Consider the following 23972-nt stretch of genomic DNA (forward strand, 5'->3'; position numbering starts at 1 on the left):
TTGGCCTTCACATTTCCCTTTCTTATAAAGATGAATTTTACTTTAAGGCATTCTACTATTTGACTGGTAATATTTCAATGACATTAATGTTGTTTCTGGTTTTTGTTTTTTTTTTTGTTTGTTTGTTCATTTCAGACAAAATCAGAATGATTAGTTATGAGGAGAAAAAAGCATTATGTGATAAATGGTCATATATTTACTTTAAAATGAACACGGGCTTTCAGTTTGTTTGTTTGTTTTTTAAATTCAGCTTAGCATGCATTTTCAAATCCATTTCAAATGCAATTTCAATGTGCATTTATCTCTGGGCAGTTGAGATATAGTGTTCAACTTTATCCAACTGTCTTTCATTATAGAGAAATATACAATTCACAAAAGGTTTTCTTTTTGAAAAGTTACACTATTTATTTTTTTAAGAGATAGAAAGAATGTATAGAATCTATTTGTCAGAAATGATAAGGTATATAAAATAGGAGATGATTTGAATTTATAGAGAAGTGCTTTTTTTGTTGGAATACATGTAGAAATATGGTTATGGTTATATCGGAAGGTATAGTAAAGTAAAAAAAGCAATAATCATGACATTTTATTAAATATTCATATTATAAATATGTAAAAGTTAATTAAAAATTTGACTTCAATTGTTCACTTCCTTCTCTGTTGATTGACAGTTCAATGAGATCAATAACTTTCATATTATCAATCTGTACGGTAATATTAACATACACTTTCAGCTTTTCTCATAATCTATCTAAAAAGATACAAAAAAACATCAAATTTTATTCTCTATCTCTTTCTTGCTGAGGTAAAGTCAATATTTGAAAGCAAGAAATCTCAGAGTGAAGCAAGATGGTAAAAAAGAATCCCTTTAGTGTTCTCATATTGGAGTCCCCAGAGACAATGTGGATTTGATTGCATTGCATTTGGGAAATGCAATATACAAATTAGTACCTGTAATTAAGAAATAAGTTTCATTGATCTCTGAATCCAGCAGAAAAGAGTCAAACCAGTGATAGCAATTATTTCAGCAACACACTTTTATAGATATGTGCATTGATGCTTACTATAATTCCTTTACATATTAACAACTGGCACTTGCTTATCATGTTATATGGTACAAAGCTTTAAGTTCAACAGAAATATGTTGAAAATCACTATATTAGTTACTATACTGACTTTTGAGGAAGCCACATGGTCCATAACTTTTAGGGCTCATAGTTTAGAAAAATTAGAAATATGTCACTGTGTCTTAGTCTGTTTTCTGGTGCTGTAATAGATTGGGACAGACAGTCTGGATCATTAGTTAAAAACAACAGAAGTTCATTTGGCTCACAGTCCTGGAGGCTGGAAGGTCAAAGAGCATGATTCTTGCATCTGGCAAGGGTCTTCAAGCTATGTCATAACATGGCAGAAGAGATTACATACAAGAAAAAAATAATCAGGCTGAAATAATCCTTTAGGAGCCAACTTCTGTGGTAAATAATCCACTTTCTCAAGATAACAGCATTATCATTGTTGTTTTGTTTTGAGTTTTTGTGGTTCTGGGGATTGAACCCAGGGCCTTGTGCATGTGAAGCAGGCACTCTACCAACTGAGCTATATTCCCCCGGCACTTTCTTTGTCTTTAAAGCACATTAGTTTAAAAGCTTCTTCTCAGCAAAAGAAACAATCAGTGAGATGAGTAGAGAGCCTACTAATTGGGAACAAATTCTTGCCCCATGCACATCAGGTAAAGCATTAATCTCTAGAATACATAAAAATCTCAAAAATCTTAACACCAAAAAAACAAATAATCAATAAATGCACCAAGGAACTAAACACAAACTTCTCAGAAGATATACAATCAGTCAACAAATATATGAAAAAATGTTCAACATCTCTAGCAATTAGAGAAATGCAAATCAAAACTACTATAAGATTTCATCTCACTCCAGTCAGAATGGCAGCTATTAAGACAACAAACAACAGGAAGTGTTGGTGAGGATGTGGGGGAAAAGGCACACTCGTACACTGTTAGTGGGACTGCAAATTGTGTAACCAATATGGAAAGCGTTATGGGGAATCCTTGAAAAACTGGGAATGGAACCACTATTTGACCCAGCTATCCCACTCCTCAGTCTATACCCAAAGGACTTAAAAATAGCATTCTACAGGGACATAGCCACATCGATTTTATAGCAGCACAATTCACAATAGCTAAACTCTGGAACCAACCTAGATGCCCTTCAGTAGATGAATGGATAAAGAAAATGTGGTATATATACATAATGGAATATTATTTGGCATTAAAAGAAAGTAAAATCATGGCATTTGCAGGTAAATGGATGGAGCTGGAGAATATAATGCTAAATGAAATTAGCCAATCCCAAAAAAACAAATGCTGAATGACTTCTCTGATTGTCAGAGCGACCACCAGGCATGATGAAAAATCAATATGATATGAATATCCATGTCTCAAAAATTAATAGGTTGAAACCTAATTCCGCAAATAATGGTATTGAGAGGTAGGGACCATAGGAGGTGTCTAGGGTCACCTTCATGAATGGAATTAGTGTTCTCATGAAATTGGCTTGCAGGAAGTTGTTTGCCCCTTCTAGTAAGTGAAGACTTATGAAGAAGTCTACAGAGACTGGGCCCTCACTAGACACTGAGTCTATCAGTGCCTTACATTATGACTTCCTAGCATCTGGAACTGTGAGAGATAAAAAGCTTTTGTTTTTAAGCTGCCTAGTTCCTGGTATAAACAGCCTGACCAGATTAAGAAATGGACTCTAAATTATCCTGAGGCTAAAATGACCATTCAGTACAGTTATAAACCTAATGGGCCATTATGGAATTAAATGACTGAGATCTGGGGTTTCATTTGCTATTGCAGCACAACCGAGACTGTAACTGTGGTTCATGACCAAACAAAACTTCAAAGTCTGTGCTCTTCATATAAATGCCACAATGGTGGTTCTGATTTAATAGCAGAAGAATCCAAACACAACTTCATAAATGGTTTTATTTCTAATACATCCTGAAGTTAGAAGTCAAATATAGGTTTCATTTATATATATAAAATTGAAATTAGTAGATTTTCCTATAAGATATTAATGGCAATATTAAGATTTACAGATAATCATAATGTTGTAGTGAATTGGTAAAATTGTTAGTGACTAAAGGCTGTAACAGCTTAGAATGAGTTGACTTTGCCAGTTATTATTTGCCTGCCCAACACATACTTTTCATCAACTATTTTGAACTCAATTCATTTAATGTATACATATTGGTTTTTGTTTAGAAAAAAAATATTCTAGGAAGCCTATGATTCATACATTTTTGTTGTGCAGACATACCTAATACCATTAATTTTTATAATGTCTTCAACTGCCTTAAAGTATAAAAAGTGTGATAGTATGCATGTGGAATTGGCCACTAAAATATGTTTAAAATAATTCTGTCTTCTAATATATGACTTTTTGAGGAAGAGTTTAAATGTTTAGTATATAAAGTACATATGATGTTATTTAGTAAGAGTTACTAAATAACCTTGAGATTCTGCTCAAAGTAGACGTAAAAAATCAATATTTTATATTTTATAGATTATACATTCACTTTGAAAATAAGGATAAATATTTTTTAAAGTTCATTTTTTTCTAATACTTTTTATAACAAGACTAACACCAGTAATACATTGAATATTTGGAGAATATTCCTTTGGTATTGTGTAAATGATAGACTGTCCTCAAGTTATGATAATTTGTCTTACAGTTTTTCAACTTATAATGGTGCAAAAGTAACTATACAATTATTGCTTTTCACTTTCAGTACAGAATTAATATAAGGACTTTGAAAAAATACATCAAAGCATCTAATAAGAATATCTTTCATTTCTATGCAAAAAATATTCAAGTATAATACACTGATAATTCTGGTGAGTATATGCATAGTAAACACTAAAATTATCAAAGTGTTATTCCTGGAGTCTTTTTTTGCATTAAAATGGTAGATATTCTTATTAGATGTCTTGATGTATTTTTCCCAAGTCTTTTTATAGTCTGGTGCTAATTGATAAAAGAATGTCAGGGGTCGAAATATTTAAGTAAATACCATAGGGTGAATACTCAAATACTTGAAAATATAAAAATAGCCAGCTTCACAAGTCCTTTACTCATGTGGTCAGCACATGTTCATTTAGTGCTTACTTTAGGAATGAGCTGTGGATAGGTATAGGACATATAGCCATAAACAAATACGTAAGTTTGCTGATCTCCAAGAACTTAGATTCCATAGATAGTGACAAATAAACAAACACAGTAAACATAAACATACTTGAGAAAAGCTCTATGAGGGCTGGGGATATAGCTCAGTTGGTAGAATGCTTGTATTATATGCATAAAGCACTCGGTTCAATCCCCAGCATCACAAAAACAAACAAACAAACAAACAAACAAAGGTTAAAAAAGCTCTATGAAAGTAATAACACAGCTCTTTAAGAGAAAAAAAAATGTTGGGAGAAGTAGGGAGGACTCTTTCTTCCCTGTGGTTGACATGGAAGATCGACTAAGAAACTCAAAATTATGACAAAGTTAAGGAGTCAACTCTGCAAAGAATAGAAATCACAGCATTCCTACCAGTGGGAAAAGCAGATGCAAATGCCATCAAGGCAAGGGAGACCCTAGAAGATCTGAGAAATAACAGTGACAACGGAAAAGTGACTTCCCTTGGCAATCCAGTCTTCAGCCTTATTTTGAACTATACTTAGTCCATTCGGGCTAATATAGCAAAACACCATAAACTGTATAGCTCAAAAGAAACATATTTGAGTCTCATTTCCAGAGACTGAGAAGCCCAAGATCAAGGAACTGGCAGATTCATTGTCCCTTAAGGGCAACTTCCTGATTCATACATGGTCCATGTCTATTTGTTATGTGTTCACAGAGTAGAAGGGACTACCTGCTTAGATTCTTTTATAAGGATACTAATTCCGATGATGAGGGCTTTGCCCTTATGTTCTAATCCCCTTCCTCCTTCCCCCTTCCCCCCTCACGGAAGGCTTCACTTCCTAATATCAATACTTTGGAGATTGTAATTCCAATACAGGAATTTTAAGAGAACACATTGATTGAGACTATAGCAACCTCTTAATCTTGTTCCTTAGAAATATCCAGATACATATATGCACACACAGTTCTCTTTTGGACCATCTTATTCTAAATGACCCCCAAAAGTGACTGGGGAGAATGAGTGAGAGGCAGTATCTAAAGATAAAATGGAAGAAAATTAACCCAGATTTAATAAAGATGTTAATTTTTTATTTTAGCGATTACGTGGCAAGTGGGATGTGTTGAAAACAAAATGCACATCTAAACAAATTGGGGTGAAACTACTCTTAGAAAAGATGGCAAGGGGCTGCAATGGAAGGCTCCTCAGGATCCAAGCATCCCAGGGGAAGAAATAACTGTGGAACTCCAAGGAAAAGAACACGCCCCCCAGGGTCTACACTCATGCAGAGTGCTATTAGAAAGAGAGGAAGAAACAGAGATACTTTTAGGAAAAGGCTAAGAATATCGCAACTTACAGGTGTTCCACGAAATAGCGTTGAGTAGGAAGGAAACTGAATCCCAAAGAAAGCTGCAGGTTTCAAGGAGCAAACAAAACAACAAAAGCAAAAGAAAAACCAGGTGAACTTGTGGATAAATCTAAATAACTGGTGATTGCAAAGGAAATCACATTAGCCAGAAGGACTAGTTTGTGATAGTTTTAAAATGTCAAGAAACACCAACATAAGCATGTGAGGGAGGAAGACCTTGAATATTCTGAGGATCTTGCTGAGTTGCATGGTTGGGAGCTGGAGAGAGAACTGATGGACTCTAGTCTCTGTCAGTCTGAGCTTACCTAAAACATAATGTACTCATTAAAAAAATAAAGTAGAATATACAGTTCCTAAATCTACAGAGAAGAAGGGAAAGACAGGCAGGAAAAATAAAAAAAAAAAAGTCAAGTGAATAGAGCTTAAAAAGGAGAAAAGGAAGCAAAAAGAACACACTGTCTAGAAGACACAATAGAATAAATGAAGCACATCTGTGGTTATAATAACTATAGATAAGGCAAATCAAGGGAACAAAAATTTCTGACTGGATTGTTGAACTTTCAAAAATACCGTTATGTGCTAATTTCAAGTTTTACAAAATATTAAGAGAGAGAAAACTGAAAGTAAAAGCAACTGAAAATAAGATGTATTAGACAAATACTAACCAAAAAAAGCTGATGCAGCAAGATTATCATCAGACAAAATAGACTTCAAGGCGAAGCTCAAATTTAGAGGCTTATCTAATTAGAGATTATCTCACAAGAGGATTAAGCAATCAATCAAGAAGATTCAGCATTTCTGGATATTTACCACCTACCAACATGTACACAGGACAAAAACCAGACACATTATAAGAAGGGATCAATACATCCATAAGTGAAATATAGGATTTTTATCCATGTCTTATCATCTATTTTTTTGTGTTTACAATTATGCTCACCAGATTTTTTATGATTATTTCATATTTTTATCTCTCTCTCTCTCTCTCTCTCACACACACACACACACACACACACACACACACACACCAATCAAGTTTGATCCTACTTTTATGGACAACAACTTTGTTGTCCATAAAAGCAATGAATTAAGATCTTTAAGGCTATTATAAGTTGAGCTGCTAAAAACATTGATATGGCTGCTTCACTGTAGTATGCTGACTTTATAAGTCCTTTGGGTAAAAACTGAGGAGCTGGGTCAAATGGTGGTTCCATTCCAAGTTTTCTGATGAATCTCCATACCACTATTCAAGAGTGCTTGTACCAATTTGCAGTTCCATCAGCAATGTATGAATGTAATTTTCCCCCTTCTTGCCAATATTATACAATAGTTAAACTATGGAGCCAACCTAGATGCCCTTCAACAGATAAGTGGCTAAAGAAAGTGTGGTATATGTACACACTGGAATATTATTCAGCCTTAAAGAAGAATGAAATGATGGCATTTGCCAGTAAATGGATAGAGCCTGGAGAATATCGTGCTAAGTGAAATAAGCCAATCTTCAAAAACCAAAGACCAGATTTTTTCCCCTCTGATATGTGGATGCTAATTTATAATAAGGGGTAGGGGTACGAGGGAAGAATAGAGTTACTATGGATTTGGGTGAGGGTAGTAAAGGAAGGGGAGGGGGTATGGAGTTAGAAAGGGTAGTAGATTGAATTGGACATTATTACCCTGTGTGCATACATGATTACAAGACCTGTGTGATTTTATATTCTGTACAACCAGAAGAATGAGAAGTTATACTCCATTTATACATGGTGTGTCAAAGTGCATTCTACTGTCATATGTAACTAATTAGAACAACAACAACAAAAAGAGCTCTAAAGCCTTAATCCCACTTCTGGTTTTGCCTCTGAACAGTTGTGTGGTGTCCAGAAAGTAATCTTAACTTTCAACCCCTATTTCTTTATCTGAAAATTGAGGTGGTAAGATCAGACAGCCAAGATTTCTTTCATCCTTTGCTACTCCATAAATTTATGTAAAAAATTTGATCTTTTGAGAATTAATTGTGTTGCTTATAAACATATTTAGATTATATATTTCACAGAAGTATATTGTCCTGCAATTCATTGTTCATTATGAATTGAGGAAAAGTAAAGTTGTCTTATTCATTCCATGAATCTCATAATACAGATCTAAGATAAAACCCAGTTACTTTTTAATCTGCCTAAACAAAAGAGGTGGTTCAATACAGCATGACCATAGGAAGTGTCCACAAACTTCTAAATAAGTTGAATGATAGACGATCACTGTTTCCTGTCACCTTAAAAAAAGAAATCATTAGTAGCTAATCATATATTACTAAATATACTCTCTTTTGGTGCTGTTTTCTAGTAAGTCATGTTTTAAAAGGAACAACCTATATTTTTACTACTTGATAAATTTTTCCATTTTAAAAATTACCTAAATGATTTGATAAGCTTTTCAAAAGTGCTGTTATTGCTTTGTCCTCAAGTTTATGAAAGTTTTCTTTGCCTCATTTATTATATGTACTTTGTTACAAACTATTATGACACCTCACTCATATTTACATTTTAAGACTTTCAACATAAATTCTGAAGACATTCTGAAATATATAAACCTGATATCAATTTCCTCTCAAACATCCTTCACTGGATGTGTATGTCTCTATTTTGTGTTTTCAAAGTATGATCACTTGCATCAAAATCATTAGAGGTGTTTATTTTAAAATGATGAATTCCATGATCTTTATCCAAATCAACTGATTTAAAATTTTGTGTGTGTACATGAGAATCTTGCTTGGGAATTTGCATTTCAAAAAAAGTTCCTTCATAATCTTTTCTGATGTAAATAGTCCAGCAATCACATTGATATTTCTACTCTGTAGTACCAGGTTCAAACTCTTTATTGTAACCTACCAGATCCTTCATAACCAAACTGCATTATTACCAGTACCGTTTAATATAATTTGGCAGGTATGCTGGTAGAATTAAATGAAATCAGGTATTCACAATCCCAGTGACATGCCTGCTGCATAGTAGAATTTTAATTAACACTTAATCCTCTCCTCTCCCATCTTTGGAACATACAGTATTGTATCTTTTTATTGAACTGGTGGGCCAATTTCATTGCAAAGAATGAGCAGATAATACAATAATGGATAATCTAATGTGATAAATTTCTTTGTGCATCTAAAAATGCCAAGATCACACAAACTTCTGAGGACAAAACGACCTTAGAAACATGGAGTTTGTTAGGATTTGTTAAGAGTCATTTCAGCTTCTAGAAGATAGTCACACTACTGGGCTCTTTAGATAGCCTCACATATTCAGCATTAGATTAAGTCCCAGTACTCTCAGTGCCCCTAGATAACCAATCACATGCTAAAACTACAAAGAGAATATTGTGATTGGACTTAAATGCACGTAGGGGTTCAAAGACTGAACCCGTACATTCTAAACTGAAGGCCATTGTGTTTTCATCAGCTTGTATTATAATTTTTGGTAATGATAGAAATATGGGAACAGGAAGACATGAAAACAGTCCTAGGTTTTCCCTGTAGCCTGTTTCATGGAATGGCTTAAGCCTTTTCCAGCTTAATGTATTGGTAATCTCAAAAATCTTTTTAAAATATTTTTGTTCAGTCAAGTAATACCAAGATAAATGGAATATGTTTCTCCTTTACAAGGAGTTTGTTGACAAGTAAAGAGATATCTTACAAAACAGTTATCATCTCCAATTTTATTTTTCTTCTCTTCTTTAAAAGAATCCTCCTTCCATCATACCTGACTTACTCAGTGGTTGGAGTCAGAGTTTGCACTTGCCTGTTCCTCTTCCTGAGAGTGCTGCAGACAACTCTATGTCTTTCTCTGTGTTGTCATTTGTCTATGGACCATTGTGGTCCATAGTAACGACTGTGTTCCTACTCATTTGACTCTTTCTATGGTCCATTTTTATGCTTTTTTGTTTTTCTTTGCTAATATCTTAGCTTCCAACCAATAAGCCCCTTTACTATTGGAACAGCTTCACATTTTAGTGTTCAACCTACAATCCTTCAATGGTAGGTGCTGTACAGCATTTCAGCAAGATAACTATCTCTCAAGATGAAGTGTTCTAATGAAATTGCAGGATCCTATAACACAGGTTAATTGGTTAACTAAAATAAGATTTATCAATCCTTGAGATGTTGCCCTATGTTGTTCTGTAGGCCATTCTGTGATGTTTGAGAAACAAGGGACCCTAAGAGTCCTATCTGTTACCAAGCAACATGTGGAGAAAAGGAAAACCATGAAAATTCTAGAGTTTGACAGTGTGCTTTGTTGTGCAAGTCCTTATTTACATGCATTTTTTTTTTATTCAGCTCAACAATATCCTGTTTCAGAGAAAGTTGCTATAAGAAACTTGTCATGAATACAATTGCACATCAAAGGATCTAAAGCCCTTGTGTTTCTCTGACTATTTTTAAAATGTCAAGTCTCACTTGGTAGGATGCAGTCTGCAACAACATTTATTGTGTTTATAGCCAGAAAAGAAACTGCATTAACAATGTAATTGCATCCAGTAAGGGTCACATATATTTTGACCATTATTTAACATCTCTCTGGATAGAAGCAGCAAGTTCAAAAGAACAATCTGTTTTTCATTCACATATTTTCCATCCCTCTCCATTGCTTTGATTGCTTCTATAATATAAAAACATGATGTCATTATTTTTCAATGTGAATATTTTACCAATGTCCCAATGTATAATAGGACAAAGGTTGGTCTCAACTAGGACATACAGAAGGAAAAATTATATTATCAATTTATATCTAAATGATAATATTGGTTAATTAATTAAATAATTGCCTCTGTGTGTGATTGAATCTACTGTTACCAAATGTCCTTTGCTTAATGGTTGGGTCTTATAAAAAATGATGTTTATCTTTTACTAAAGCACCATTTTATTACTTTTTATTAAAATTATTAATTTTTATTAAATTCTTAAAACCATATTATTTTGCATATACAGATACCCAGCATTACAATCTGAAAATACAATTCCTAAAAATAAGCTATAGGTAGGAAATCATTGGCCTCTTCTGTCTTGCTGCATTACGTAGACTTGATGTATGTTGGGTTAGTATTATTAGGAACTCTGCTAAATCAGCTCTCTAATCTTTCTATGATTATTGGATTTGGATAATTTATCAAGCACATGATTTAATAAATGCACAATGACTCTTTAAAGATAAACAACCTCTAGCCTATTTGCCACACCACAGCTATAGTGATTGCAACTACAGAGAACTTGATTTCTTTTTGTGGTAGTCATATGGGAGGTGCAGGGTGAGGATAGCCACATCTCCCCCTCTCAGAGAATGAATCTTCCTATACAAGAAATTTTCAAGAAATACATGTGATATGCAATCGAATACTTTTCATTTTTAATTTTTATTGTATATAGATATATAAAATATATAACTAAGCAGCCTTTTGTAAACTGATGTAAGAAGATGTGCTTTGCACCAAATCTGCTTCTAGTTCTTTCCTGTATGATATAGAACCTTGTATAGTACCTTCCTGATAGAAGAAATTTTGTCCTGGAAGTCCTTCCTGATCCCTCAGATGAGTGAGGACCCTTGTAGACCTTTCCCTAGCACCATGTAGAAATTATTTTATAATTAAAGTCAATACCTCTTCATAAAAAATGTTTCAAAACCTGTGGGGACTTAGTCCCTGACATATAGCTAATGCCCAATAAATATTTAATTAATACTGGAAATGTCTTTGAGCAGTATGAACATGGATTTATAAATGATCCCTGATAGCAATTTGGTAGGTGTTCACATTAGTTTCTAGAACTATTTCTCTGAACCTTATCCAAAGTCCTAAGTTGAAGTAATAATAAGGTACAATATAAGACAGGTCAACACCAATCATTTTGCATACCAACTTGTCTTCCTCTTTTGTTATCCCTCTTGCTGCTAGCTGTATTTGATATGTATTTAATAAATGCTATATATAATAATAAAGTATCTTTATTTACTTAGGGCATCTTAGGTAATTGCATAACTTTATTAGCCTTTACATCAATTTTAGGCAGGAGAACAGGAAACCGGAATCTACAAACATGCAAATTAACAATGGCAAGTGTCAAAATGTATAACCCTGATGGGACCTCTTGCTCAGGTCTTTACAAATATCACTGATAGGTTTTCTTAGTTCTTGATTATTCTTTCGAATCCTATGTTCAGATTTTGGAAACATTGTCTCAGTAGCTACTGCTATTCCTGAGTTGTTAAAATTAGGAAAGAGATTGAAAAATAAAGAAAAAAGATGCTAATTGGTGTTTGAGAGTCCAGATTCTGTAGCCAGAATACTTAAGCTCAAAACACAAAATTACTATCCTGACTAAGTGGCCTTGGGATATTTAGTTAACTGTTCAATGCCTCTGTTTTCTCATCTGCAAAATAGAATAAAGCTATTGTAAGGACAAAACAAATTAATTCATACAAAAATTTAGACTAATGCTTGGCTGAGGAAAGAGCTTAACCAATGTTAGTTGCTATTACCATTATTAATATCATGCTGAAGTTAGTTATTAGCAAAATGTAATGAAGATATTTAACTTTTAATTTGTCAACCAGTCCAGGCAAAATGCTGCTAGACATAGTAAAACAAAAATTGTTTCCTTGAAGCTTCTCTTCTTGCTAAGAAATTCTAGCATACTGTGTTCCCTCTCTAGGAACAGCACGACTGGCAGAGAAAACAACTTGTTTTACAGTCAAAACAAGAGTATAACACTTTTAAAAGTCATTAAAAATACCCATAAATTATTTCCAAGTTAATATGTAAATATATTTTGCTTGCTACAATTTAACAACAGATGAGTGATGACATTCCCTGAAAGAGGAAAGATATCTCAAAAAAGTGAAAAAATTAGATCCATTATATTTCAGTGGTCTGATAGAAGACAGTAAGCATTCTATTTCAGTAAAAAGGTTTCTAGATAGCAAGCTTCCTCTCTTAGCCTGGAGCTCTCTACAGCCATGGAAAGTTGCAAGTGCAGAGGATAATCCTGAAGGAGTAACTTTCAGTACCTCCTTGGAGCAGCCCTGCTCTCTTGGCTGATGAGGATTTAGTGACTCAATACCCAGCTTCCTTGCCCTTTGGATAAGAAAATTCTCACACACCTTTTTGATACTGGATTTTCAGTATTCTCTAGCAAGATTAGGTTCCAGTCTTCCAGGGTGGAAGATGGTTTGATAAGATGCCTTCTATTGCCTGTCTTCCCTTTCTCACCTCTCCTCTTTCTACTATCCTCACCTATTTGTGAACTACTTACATTCAAATTTTGTCTCTAGGTCTGTTCTGGGGGTAACCCAAATTAAGACTCATGGTAATCTCCAGGTGTGTCTTCAGAGTTTAGGCTCAGAACATAGGAGGTAAGTTTTTTTCAGCAAGAGTAGAGAATAGGAAGAATAAAAATCTGGAAGTTTGTGTCCCTGGCTGTTGGTTTCTCAATTGTTGGGGCTATTTTCTTCCTTGAAGGCTTGGAATTGACAGTTGTTAGTGCATATTTATAGGAAATCTGCTTCTATCAGTGTATGGGACAAATTAAAGGCCCATCTCTTTCATAATCAAGTCAAATTTCTGGGGAGTCATAGCTTCTTTGTGTCTCTTTTTTTTTTTTTTTTTTTTTTTGCTCTATACCCATCTGTTTCCCATCAAGCCTAAGGAATCCAGCCAGGCTCTACATGGTCTGTCAGCTGTAGCAATTCTGTAGTGAAAGGAGTTACCAGCCCCAAAACAGGTGTCCAATAATCTTGCTCAGCCCTTGACAACAGCAGGTAGCATTGTAGGGACTGAAATAATTCCTCAGGGTACTGGAGAGGAAAGAACTCTTTCTCCTCTAGGGATAGCCACAGCTATGCAATTTCAACAGCTGGATTCTAAGTTTACCACTGTTTGCTAATATAGTTCTTTAGTGTCTCATGTACTTTCCCTGTGGTGAATCTAAGGACCAGACAGGATAGGTCACAAGGAGTTCCTAAGAAGAGCCCCACGTTTTGGAATCAAATATTTGATATACATCTCTAGGGTTAAAATCTTTCTTAAAATAAATTGCTATCTCAGAGGCTTTTGGAATTCTTCAATGACTTTGAAATTCTCTGCTACTAGGAAACTTATTTAAGTCTATCTCAGTCCATCAAGAATATTCTAGTATTTTCAAAATCTTAAGAGGGAAAGGGTTGGGTCTCAAACCATTTTTTTTTCTGAAACTTAAGTCCTCCATAATAATATATCATTTTCTTCTCCTGCTATTGGCCTTTATGAACGTAAGCAAGATAAGCAAGTTCTTTAGCAAGACCTCCATCAAAACCTTTCTGCAGAAAGATACCCTTGAGTTACTCACTGGCAACAACAGGAGATATCTTCCAGGTGCCTGAATGTCTCTACTTCCACATGCAGCTCTTACATGGTGGTTCTTCTTGGGCTGAGGGTAGGGAGCAGGGTGACTTGAATCTTGCTGATTAAACTCCATGATGTGAGTTTTCTCAGAAGTATCCATTTGGTAGTTATCAGGATTATATAAGTCCTTCATTTTCTAAGAGAGTTTAACTTTCAAATAATTTTTGTTTAAGTAAACTTTGTCAAATATAGACATTGAAGTTCAATACGGATTCCATTACTTTTCCTGTCAAGGGCAAGCAACAGAAAGGAAGTAACACAAATATGGCTATTCTTTAGAGGGGTGCACACAAAATATATTTTGAATATATAACTCTAGCTATACTATGAAGAATTGGTAAGATATAGAATGTCAGATCATTTAGAAAGTTTATGGAACATTCTAGATGAGAGGTAATGGAAGGCTTAAAGCTATATTTTAGCCATGTTATGAGTGCCTAGATTTGTGTGTACTGGTTTTGTGTAACACTATATAATTTCTCCTTTTTCTGGGAAAATACATCAGGTATGTCAGAAGTAATATCTTTACTACCTCTCCTATACTGATACCCTAACTTCGGAAAAGGATCATGAGAACTGGAAGGTCTTATCTTCAAGGAGATTACCCCCAGTCCCCCAGCTCCTGGAAGGCTGCCATGAAGTTTGTTGTCTACAAGGTATTTGTTGGTAAATTGGGGGTTTTCTAGTATTAAGAGGCTATAAATCAGAACCAGGCCACTTCAGGATGAATGTAACAGCCTGAAGGTCACCATACACCACAAAATCATGCTATGCAGACTCTCACCATACCGTAATTTATCAGATAATACTGCTGCTCTGAAATTTAGGAGAAGGGAAAGGACTCCCTGCAGATCACTGAATCATGGCCCTATGCACTGGTTGAGGTTCAAGTTTTCTGACTCCCGATGCCAGCTCCCTTCCCACTAATCAAGAACTATGCTCCAGTCAAAAAAAGAATTCTTCAAGTTTGTATAAAAAGTCTGTGCTTCTTTCTACCTCCAGGGTTTTGCTCATTCTCCTCCCATAGTGTGGACTACTTCTCCTCTGTTACCCTCCACCTTTCTGAGCCCAAAACACATATATGATGTGTAATTACCTGATGTCTTCAAGATAGAATAAAACATTGTTGTTTGTAGGAAACAAAAGCTTCATATTTAATAACTTTGTGCTACTAAATTCTTTCTGCAACTGAATAAACTGATGTTGCCAGTGAGTAACTCAAGGGTGTCTTTCTGCAGAAAGGTTTTGATGGAGGTCTTGCTAAAGAACTTGCTTATCGTTCTTACGTTCATAAAGGCCAATAGCAGGAGGATAAAATGATATATTATTATGGAGGACTTAAGTTTCAGAAAAAAAAGCTTATGATTTATCTACTTTTTGTCATATTATGTCACACCATGTCCTAGTGATACAGTTTCTCTCAATGTCTTTCTCATGCTACCTATAACACAGGTGTAATGATTATCTCATAGCATCAACTTCTGCAGTAGGATTCTGTTGCATTTTAAATTTCACTGAGGGCTTAAAAACAATCCCACAATGATAGTTTTAACTTACAGCTCATGTATGAGATATGAACTCTGCTTACTTTACTATGAATTTACAAAAATGAAACAAACCACACAATGTTCAATGAGTTTCTTGGCCTGCAACTAAAGAAAAATTACATTATAGAGCCTTGGTATTGTTATTGCTTTAGTGAACCTATTTATATCCAACTACATTGTTTGTGCCTTGACTAATAAATCCATTCGAAGCATTTACTGCAAATACAATCACCATGCTGAGGAATGGGCTAAAATAATTAAGGGTAGAAAAATAGCCCTATTTTCTAAATATTCACAGTTTATGAAATAAAGATTTATCTTTTTTCCCCTCCAAACTGATCTAGATTTGTGACAGAGTCAGATAAATAAGCACATCCCATAGGGCAAAATGAAAGAGGTTATTATTATTCTTTACTAAATTTAAGAAAAAGTCTAAAATGTATGCTACATCTATGTGTGAGTGTATATAATATTTTCACCCAAAATGAAGCTTTCCTGTGTAAAACTTTCCTAAAATACTCTTAAGAACCTTTAAATACAACTAAAATTGTATCAGGTTGGAGAAAAAGCAAACTTTATTTGAGATAACTATAATTTTCCATTATTACCCTTAAAATCTAAAATACTTGATGTATAATTAATAATTTTTTTTGACAATCAGACCTTGCCCAACCTCAATGAGACCACTAGGGTCAATATTATTTAGTAATAAAAGAATGCCTTTGCAATGTGGTGATCATTAATTTATTTTATAATTTAAAATATTTTTGTTCTGCATAATAATTTTTTTCTTTCCAATTCACTTTTTCTTCATCTTTTGACCAGGAGTAAAATGGTCTAAGAGGTGTATAGAAGGAAGAACACCAGGGTCATGAGGCATAGTTTGTCCTTGTAAAGTTATAATAATGGAATTTGACAGAATTTGAATCACTCTTTGCTGATGAAGTGTGCTGCAGTGTCTTAGTCCACTTTGTGTCATTAGAATATTGCAGACTGGGTAATTTATGAACAGTAGAAGCTTATTCAGCTCACAGTTCTGAAGGCCCAAGTCCAATATCAAGGTGCTAGCACCTGGTGAAGGCCTTTTTGCTGTCACAGCATGGTGGAAGACATCACACCATCACATTGTGAAAGAGCTGAAGAGGGTGCAAGCCTGGGTCTCTTTCTCCTCTTACAATCACTAATTTCATCACGGGGACCCATCCTCAGGAACTGATCTAATTGTCATGACCTCTCAAAGCACCCCCCCACCTCCATTCACATATGAATTAGAGACTGAGTTTCTCATACCTGTATTTAAAAGAAAATTTCAAATACTACACATGGAGATCTAAATATCATAATCATTAAGGGGCTGAGATAAGATAGTATAGATACTGGCCAATATTACAAATAATATATATATATTAGAAAAGATGGTTGTATAGTAGAAAGAACAGTAAAGGAGCCAGATCCACTGTATTTAACCACATAATCATTGCAGATGATTATGGAAAATTGCTTTGCAAGAAAATGGGGGACAACCAATATGTAAAGCTTTTGAAAACAACTGTGCCAGTATTACTTGAAAATCTTTATTACTAAATTGTCTTTGTTGTGAGATTAGAATACATAGAATTCCCATGAATATACATTAAAATCGAATAATCCAAATCAACATACATTGTTTCTCTGTGATTAGCAAACATTTTTCCACCCTGGGGGGAAAATGGTAACAGATTAGATGTTATTGATTTGTGAATTATAGTCAAACTGAGAAAATGTACTACAGTGTTGCTAAGTATAAACTTAGAAACTTTTATCTTCTGTTAGAAGATTCTCTACTGCTTTGGCCCATTTCATTCCTTATCATTGGTTTCATTGTGTGATGTGCTGTCCATTGCACCACTCACACAAGATGTGTTTGCCATTAATACTGCAGCACTCTGAATAAACCCTGCAAGTGGGCTTTTGGAAAGCTACTGACAATGTGCATGAACTGATAATTGTTGGCATCGTGCTTTCAGTGAGTGAGAAGACAAATGCTCATCCATTTTGTGCCACTGGTGAATACTTTGCAGCTCTGTTTACCACGTATGCAGAATTATAGGATGCAACAACCACATAATGAAAGGTTATAAACCAATGTTTGAATGAAAAAAAAACAGAATTCGACAATTATGTAGTGGCAATGATTGTGAGGTGAAATATGGTAGTTGTAGTTTTTTACAAACAACCAGCTGAGGGACTTCTGCTGGATCCTACTATACATTTTATGCTACAGCAAAGCCAACAGCATAGACCTTCAAATCAGTCAGACTTGGGGAATGACTTGAGAAAGTTACCTAATCTTTACAATCTTCAGTTTTATTTTCTATGATATGAATGGAAAATGCTTGCCTTGCTGAGCTGTTGTAAAATTAAAGAATCATGTTTGAAAATATCTAAACTTTTGAAAAGCACCGGATATATCTAGAAGATGCTCAGTAAATTCTGATTATCAATATTTGGGTTTTGTTTTATTATTATTTTTCTATTAATTTATTTATTTACTTGGGATTGAACCCAGGGTTTCTACTGAGCTCTGTCCACAGCCCATTTTATATTTTTGTTTTGAGACGGGGTTTCACTTAGGGTCTTGTTAAGTGGCTGAGGCCAGCCCTGAACTTGCAACAATCCTCCTGCTTCAGCCTCCTGCATTGTTGACCTCAGTGTTTTTAGCATAAGATATTGATTCTCCCATTACCAGCCTCTAAGGCTGTCAGCATAATGCAATGAGATAAGTATAAAGCACTTGGAAAAGAATAAGGTCTTCCATAAACATAAGGGGCAGTTGCCCTGGTGTGCCCAACAAATACTGAATTCCAGAGTGCGTGAAGAAAGTGTGCAGCTTGGCTCATCTCTTCTCACATGGTGACAGGGCTGTACAAATTTCCCTCGTGCTTATGAAACTGCAAATAGGCTGATTTAGTCTAAGCATTTTATCATGGGCCAGGTGCCTAGGAAGTCCCACTTTTTATTGCCAGGTTCTTATTGAAAGAAATAGAAAGGTGGTTGGCTTAAATTCCAGCTATAGGAGCTGCCAAATGAATTTAAAAAAAAATAACAAAACAAGTCAGTCTCTCTAGCAGCACACAAGGTCGCCTTTCTCCTCCTTCCGCCTTCTTTCATTTTAATCTTCTGTAATGTGTGGTTTTCAGATTCCAAAAGTGTAAACAAAACTTGTCTGTTCTGTAGTTTCTATTATCCAGTGCAAATTGGAAAAGGAAACCATAATGCTTCTTAATCTTCTTTAAAAATTTCTTTTTACAAATAATTTATTTCCAAATATCAGTGTCCCTTACACAATTTGGATGGGGTGGGTGGAATAGAAAGAGGATTCATATCAACCTATTGCAGACAATTCTCCTTGCCTGTAGCACAGCATGATCCATGCCAGCAGTTTCCCAGAATATTTGTGATCACTATGCTGGGGAGAAAACTCTGCAAAGACATCCCAGTCATTGAGAAAGTACTGGTTACTACATTTGCAGGGAAACGTACCTCAAAGGAATGAAGGTGGATCAAAGGTGCTTCTTTCTTTCATTTGTTTCTAGAAAACACATTTTCCCAAATCAAATTGAATTATATTTTTATCACGATGTGAATTTTACGAACAATTGAAAAATATAATTTTAAATGTTAAATGAAATTTTGTTCTTGTTGAATATATATATATATATATATATATATATATATATATATTGAATTATAAAATTTTATTTTCCTTGTAAGTTTATATCTTCTATGTGTTCCTTACTGTCTCAAGGTGGTATGCTGATTTCCCTGTGTGGTTTCACAACACAATGTCTTCATTCATTACTCACATTTCATAGTGCATTAATAATCTCAACACAAGTCATTCCCTGGGCGCTGGATTCAGAGTTTTAAAAGATATAGGGAGATTTCTTAAGCCTAGGTAAATATTAAATATCAGTTATGTGAGAGAGGGAGAGAGAACAATGACATTTGCTGCCAGCCTTGCAGTCCTTTGAGATGTGTGTTTGAGCACAAATGACTTGTTGAGTCTATTAAACAGATCTGGTTCAGCTGTGGTGCTTATGTTGGTTTTCAAATATAAGTTCAGATGGGTTGTTGGTAGAATATGCATGTACATGAACTCGAGATATGAACTTTGGAAATGCAGTTTGAAATTTTATTCATTTTAAAAATTTAAATACTGATCTGAAAAAAATATATAAATAGAATTGGTTTTGACATTTGGAAACATGGTTAGGAAGAGTAAAACATTAAGGAAAATAGTTCCTAAAATATTAAAGGAATGCTTTATATTGAATTATATTTTAAATGAAATAAATTGAGCATTAATTCTGTCTGGAGTTTTAATTAGTCTGATAAGCAGATTGTGGATCTCAACTGTTCGTGTGATAGTGATCTGAACTATTGTATAAGGAAATATTTTAAACCTGGTTATGGCTCCTTCAACTAGAGGAGATACTTCATAATAGTTTAGCTCAAAAAGAAAAGGAACAAAATGTTATGTTTATATAAAAGGGAGTTTAAGAAAATAGAGATTTTTATTAAATTCTATTTTTCCTTCTGTGTTTTTATACTCTAGATGTATAAAATACATGAAATAATAATAATAATAAACAAGCAAACTCTTAATTACCAAATGCTAATTACTTTTTCTTTTTCATTTCAGCTCTCAGGAGAAGTGATTTTGCAAATTGCCAATGAACCAGTTCTGCCCTTTAATGCTCTTGATATAGCTTTAGAAGTTCAAAACAGCCTTAAAGGTAATTTTTCTTTAAATTATAATAATTTTAGAAAATGAAAAATTATTCAACTAATTTTCAACAAGGAATAAATGAAGTCACCTACTATCTCATTAGCTATGGCAATGATGTCCCTCCCTTCCTATGGAGACTTATCATGAGAAGGGCCTGGAAGAATTTTAACTGATATGTCAACACAAATGAGATGTACACAGTGTGAACAGAAGAGTTTAAATCCTGGTCTCCCTGCTTTCTTTAATCAAAGAGATTTCTAATTCTGTTTCTGTCATTATTTACCAGTTACATATGAGATAATATAGTTCAGAGATCTGATCTATTTTTTTTTAACATTGTGCCTAACACCCAGTCATTCCAAACAATGATGCCCCAGAAATTTCTCCTTTGGGTTTCTATGGAGTATGGGCCCCATTCCATTTGACTGAAATGTTGTCTCTGGTCAAAGATGATAAGGAGACAACCAGAGAAGTATTTCCACAGACTCGATTTAGTCCGTTCATGTTTGAATATGGATCTCTCTGCAGAATTCTGACCCCACCCTAATAATTACTCTCACTTCCTCTATTTCTGTATATGAATCTTTCCATTAGGTTCCTATTTCCCTTCATTAACCACACAACAAAGAGCAATATTATAATTAAAGATTTCACTCTTGTCTTGAATCACACATCTTCCTATTAGGTCTTTAATGAGTCATTTGTAGACAACTACTTCTCAATGCAAAAGCCAATATTCCAACTACAGTGCTTAAGTGGTTATCTCTGAAAAACAAATCATTCTAGAGTCAGAGATTTCCAGTAACTAGAAATTTAGTTCTTTTTATTTTTTCCTTAACTACCTGGATTGCCATTTTACTCAGAAAATTCTCCAACAATTATTTTTTCCTTCAATAGTTCATAAAGATTCTTTACTAAAGTGGCTGAACAACTATGACTCAGGAGCAATAGAGCCATAGGTCTGTTTGTGTCCCTCATGGTCCTCAACATGCTCTCCATTTTGTATACTTAAGTCAGTCTTCATGTAGTTGTGTTCTTTCCTGCTTTTATCTGACAGTCTCCAGTGTGGATACCTATAGCAGTAACTCTATCTCCCATACTTCAGATTTGCTGTCTAGAATATTTTGGGTTTAAAAACTGGATAGCTATGCATATAACATTTTGCAAAGTAAGAACAGAACAGGTATAATAGAGCCCAAATGTCTGCAAGAATATATTTTATTGCTTTTTCTTTGGTTTTCCTTTTCATCCTGTAGAAAATTGCAAAATGATACTTTAAGCTTTCAGAGAATAAAAAGAGGAGGTCATTATTTACATTATGTAAATACTGTCCATCTAAAAAGGAGTAGCTATTATGCAGGTTAAGGATACCCAAAGAGCAGACTTCAAAATGTTATAATATAATAGAATTATAAATGATAAAGTTGTTTTCTGAGTCTAAATTTTCTTTGATAAATGTATAACATCTTAGTAACAAAGACATGAAAAATTATATTTAAGAAAGGTTAAAGCAATAAAGCCAGCAAAAACAAAAGTATTAGCAATAGTATTTTAAATGCTAAATGCTATCATTTTTAAACAACTGAGTTTATTTCTAAAAATCCATAACTAGACCAATATTTCACATTATAATTGCTATGTGAACATTTTTGGTAAAGTAGGCTAATACTGAAGCTCAAAAAAGGACCTATTGTTCATCATTAGAATTATATTATTAATTTTGTTTTTGGTTAAGGACCACTTTCAACATATGAATTATGATCTTTTATTTCATAAAGTAAAATATCTACAGATTTTTTTTCATGTAATCATTATGGACTTCACAGGATCTCTTGAATTCCTTATTTATTAATTTAATAAAATAAAAACCAACTTAAAACAAAATACAAAAGCTAAATACAGCCAAAAAACAATTAAAATTCCCACTTCTGAGAAACATACATTCATATATAAATAGTTTTCTGTAATATAAAAAAGAGGCAGAATTTTTTTAAAAAAAGAGCAAATTTGAAATTACCATTATGCTTAAATTTTGCCCTAATATCGATCAATATCTTTTGATCAAACTTGCATTTTCAAAATTAATGTTACACTAGAACTTAGCAGTTGTGTTACAGGAGAAAAGATGTCTTTGAAGAAAGGTTCAATGAGTTCCTGGAGATAAGGGGGAACTTGGCTCAGGGAACAGGGAGTTCTTGGAATACCCTGATGGAAAAGAATTTCCATACAAGCCAGAGACATGGACAGAGATTTATTTAGGAAAGCAAGGGAACATTCAAAGGAGAATGTGGACCATCCCTAGAGGGAGAAAACAGAGCCAGTTGGTACGGAGTGTTAGGGGCTGGACTAAAGTTGGACTCAGTGTGGAAGTACACAATTTCATGCCAGTTTTTCCTGGGCTTGCACATTGCCCTCTTATTTTTTGCAGGCAAAGACATTGGTTAAGGATGAAGACAAAGGGTGTGGGTTGGGTTACTCAAAAGTGCAACAGTCATGGGCATTTCCTGCCACTCAATGATTCTTGGTGTTTTCTGCATTTTAGAGTTTTATGGATGTTTCATTTGAGACAGTTTCTCTACTTTTATCTCCAAATCCCTATCTCAGCTGTATCCAGAGTACCAAGGAGAGATCCAAATGGGGAGTGTCAATTTGGGAGATGTCCTAACTGAGTTGTTAAGAATTTGAATGAAGGTCTAAGATGTCTGGGGAATGCTTGGATTTAGAAATTGGGAGAAGAGGTGCAATCAGAGGAGCTCATGAAGGAATAACCAAAGAATAAGAGAAAAAAAAAGTGAATGTGAAATCTCAAAGCCCCATAAATTAAAAAAGAAGAAGAAGAAGAAGAAGAAGAATAAGAAGAAGAAGAAGAAGAAGAAGAAGAAGAAGAAGAACAGGGAGTAATGGACCATGGAAGATGCTACTGATTGGCTAAATGATGTGAACACAGAATTTACTACTGTATTTAGCAATTTGGAGGTCACTGCGGGTATCAGCAAAAACAGACATTTTCATGCCTTTTTGTTGTTTTGGGTAGTGGTGGTAATGGTATAAGCAAAGCTTGATAAAAGGGATTCAATGGAGAATGGGTAGGAATAAACTGAATGCAAGTGATGTAATTATTAAGAATTATAGAGCAAAGAAACTTTATCAGATTTTTCCTTTGATGACAATGCTACAGTGGATAGGGAAAATTTGTTCAAACCAGAGAGAAAAGGAGAATTTCTGGACTGATTTTCTTGAAAGTGGAAGCATAAGTTTAAACGACTTTGCCTCAATTAAGAACTGTCTTGGTCCCTTTAGGGTGCTATAACAAAGTCCCTTAGATTTGGTAAATTATAAAAGCAGAAATGTCATCACTCAGTTCTGGAGGCTGGAAGTCCAAGATGAAGGCAAAGCAATACAGGTATCATTTTGCTCTATAACCTCACCTGGCAGAAGAGGTGAGGTAGCTGTCTTTGGCTTCTCTTATAAGAGCATTAATCTTATTTTTGAGGGTTCTAGCCTCCCTCATAATCAAATCATTGTCCCAAACACCCAACCTCTTAAGATTGGGAGTTAGGATTTCAACATATGAACTCGGGGAGAACATAACCATTCAGCCCAAAGCAAGAACACAGTAGTACATCCATAGCCATGTGCAGAAACACAAAGCTTATTGTAG

General features: G+C 34.4%; 1 protein-coding gene across 1 annotated transcript in view; it reads left to right on the forward strand.

Moving 5' to 3' along the window:
• Positions 1-23972, forward strand: part of LOC144373922 (inactive N-acetylated-alpha-linked acidic dipeptidase-like protein 2) — a 235088-nt gene that overhangs the window by 169072 nt on the left and 42044 nt on the right. Inside the window, exon 6 of the mRNA XM_078036896.1 lies at positions 20225-20318. Coding sequence (XP_077893022.1) covers positions 20225-20318 — 94 coding nt within the window. The remainder of the gene's footprint in view (positions 1-20224; positions 20319-23972) is intronic.

Source organism: Ictidomys tridecemlineatus, unplaced genomic scaffold (assembly GCF_052094955.1).
Source record: "Ictidomys tridecemlineatus isolate mIctTri1 unplaced genomic scaffold, mIctTri1.hap1 Scaffold_527, whole genome shotgun sequence".
Classification (NCBI taxonomy): Eukaryota; Metazoa; Chordata; class Mammalia; order Rodentia; family Sciuridae; genus Ictidomys; species Ictidomys tridecemlineatus.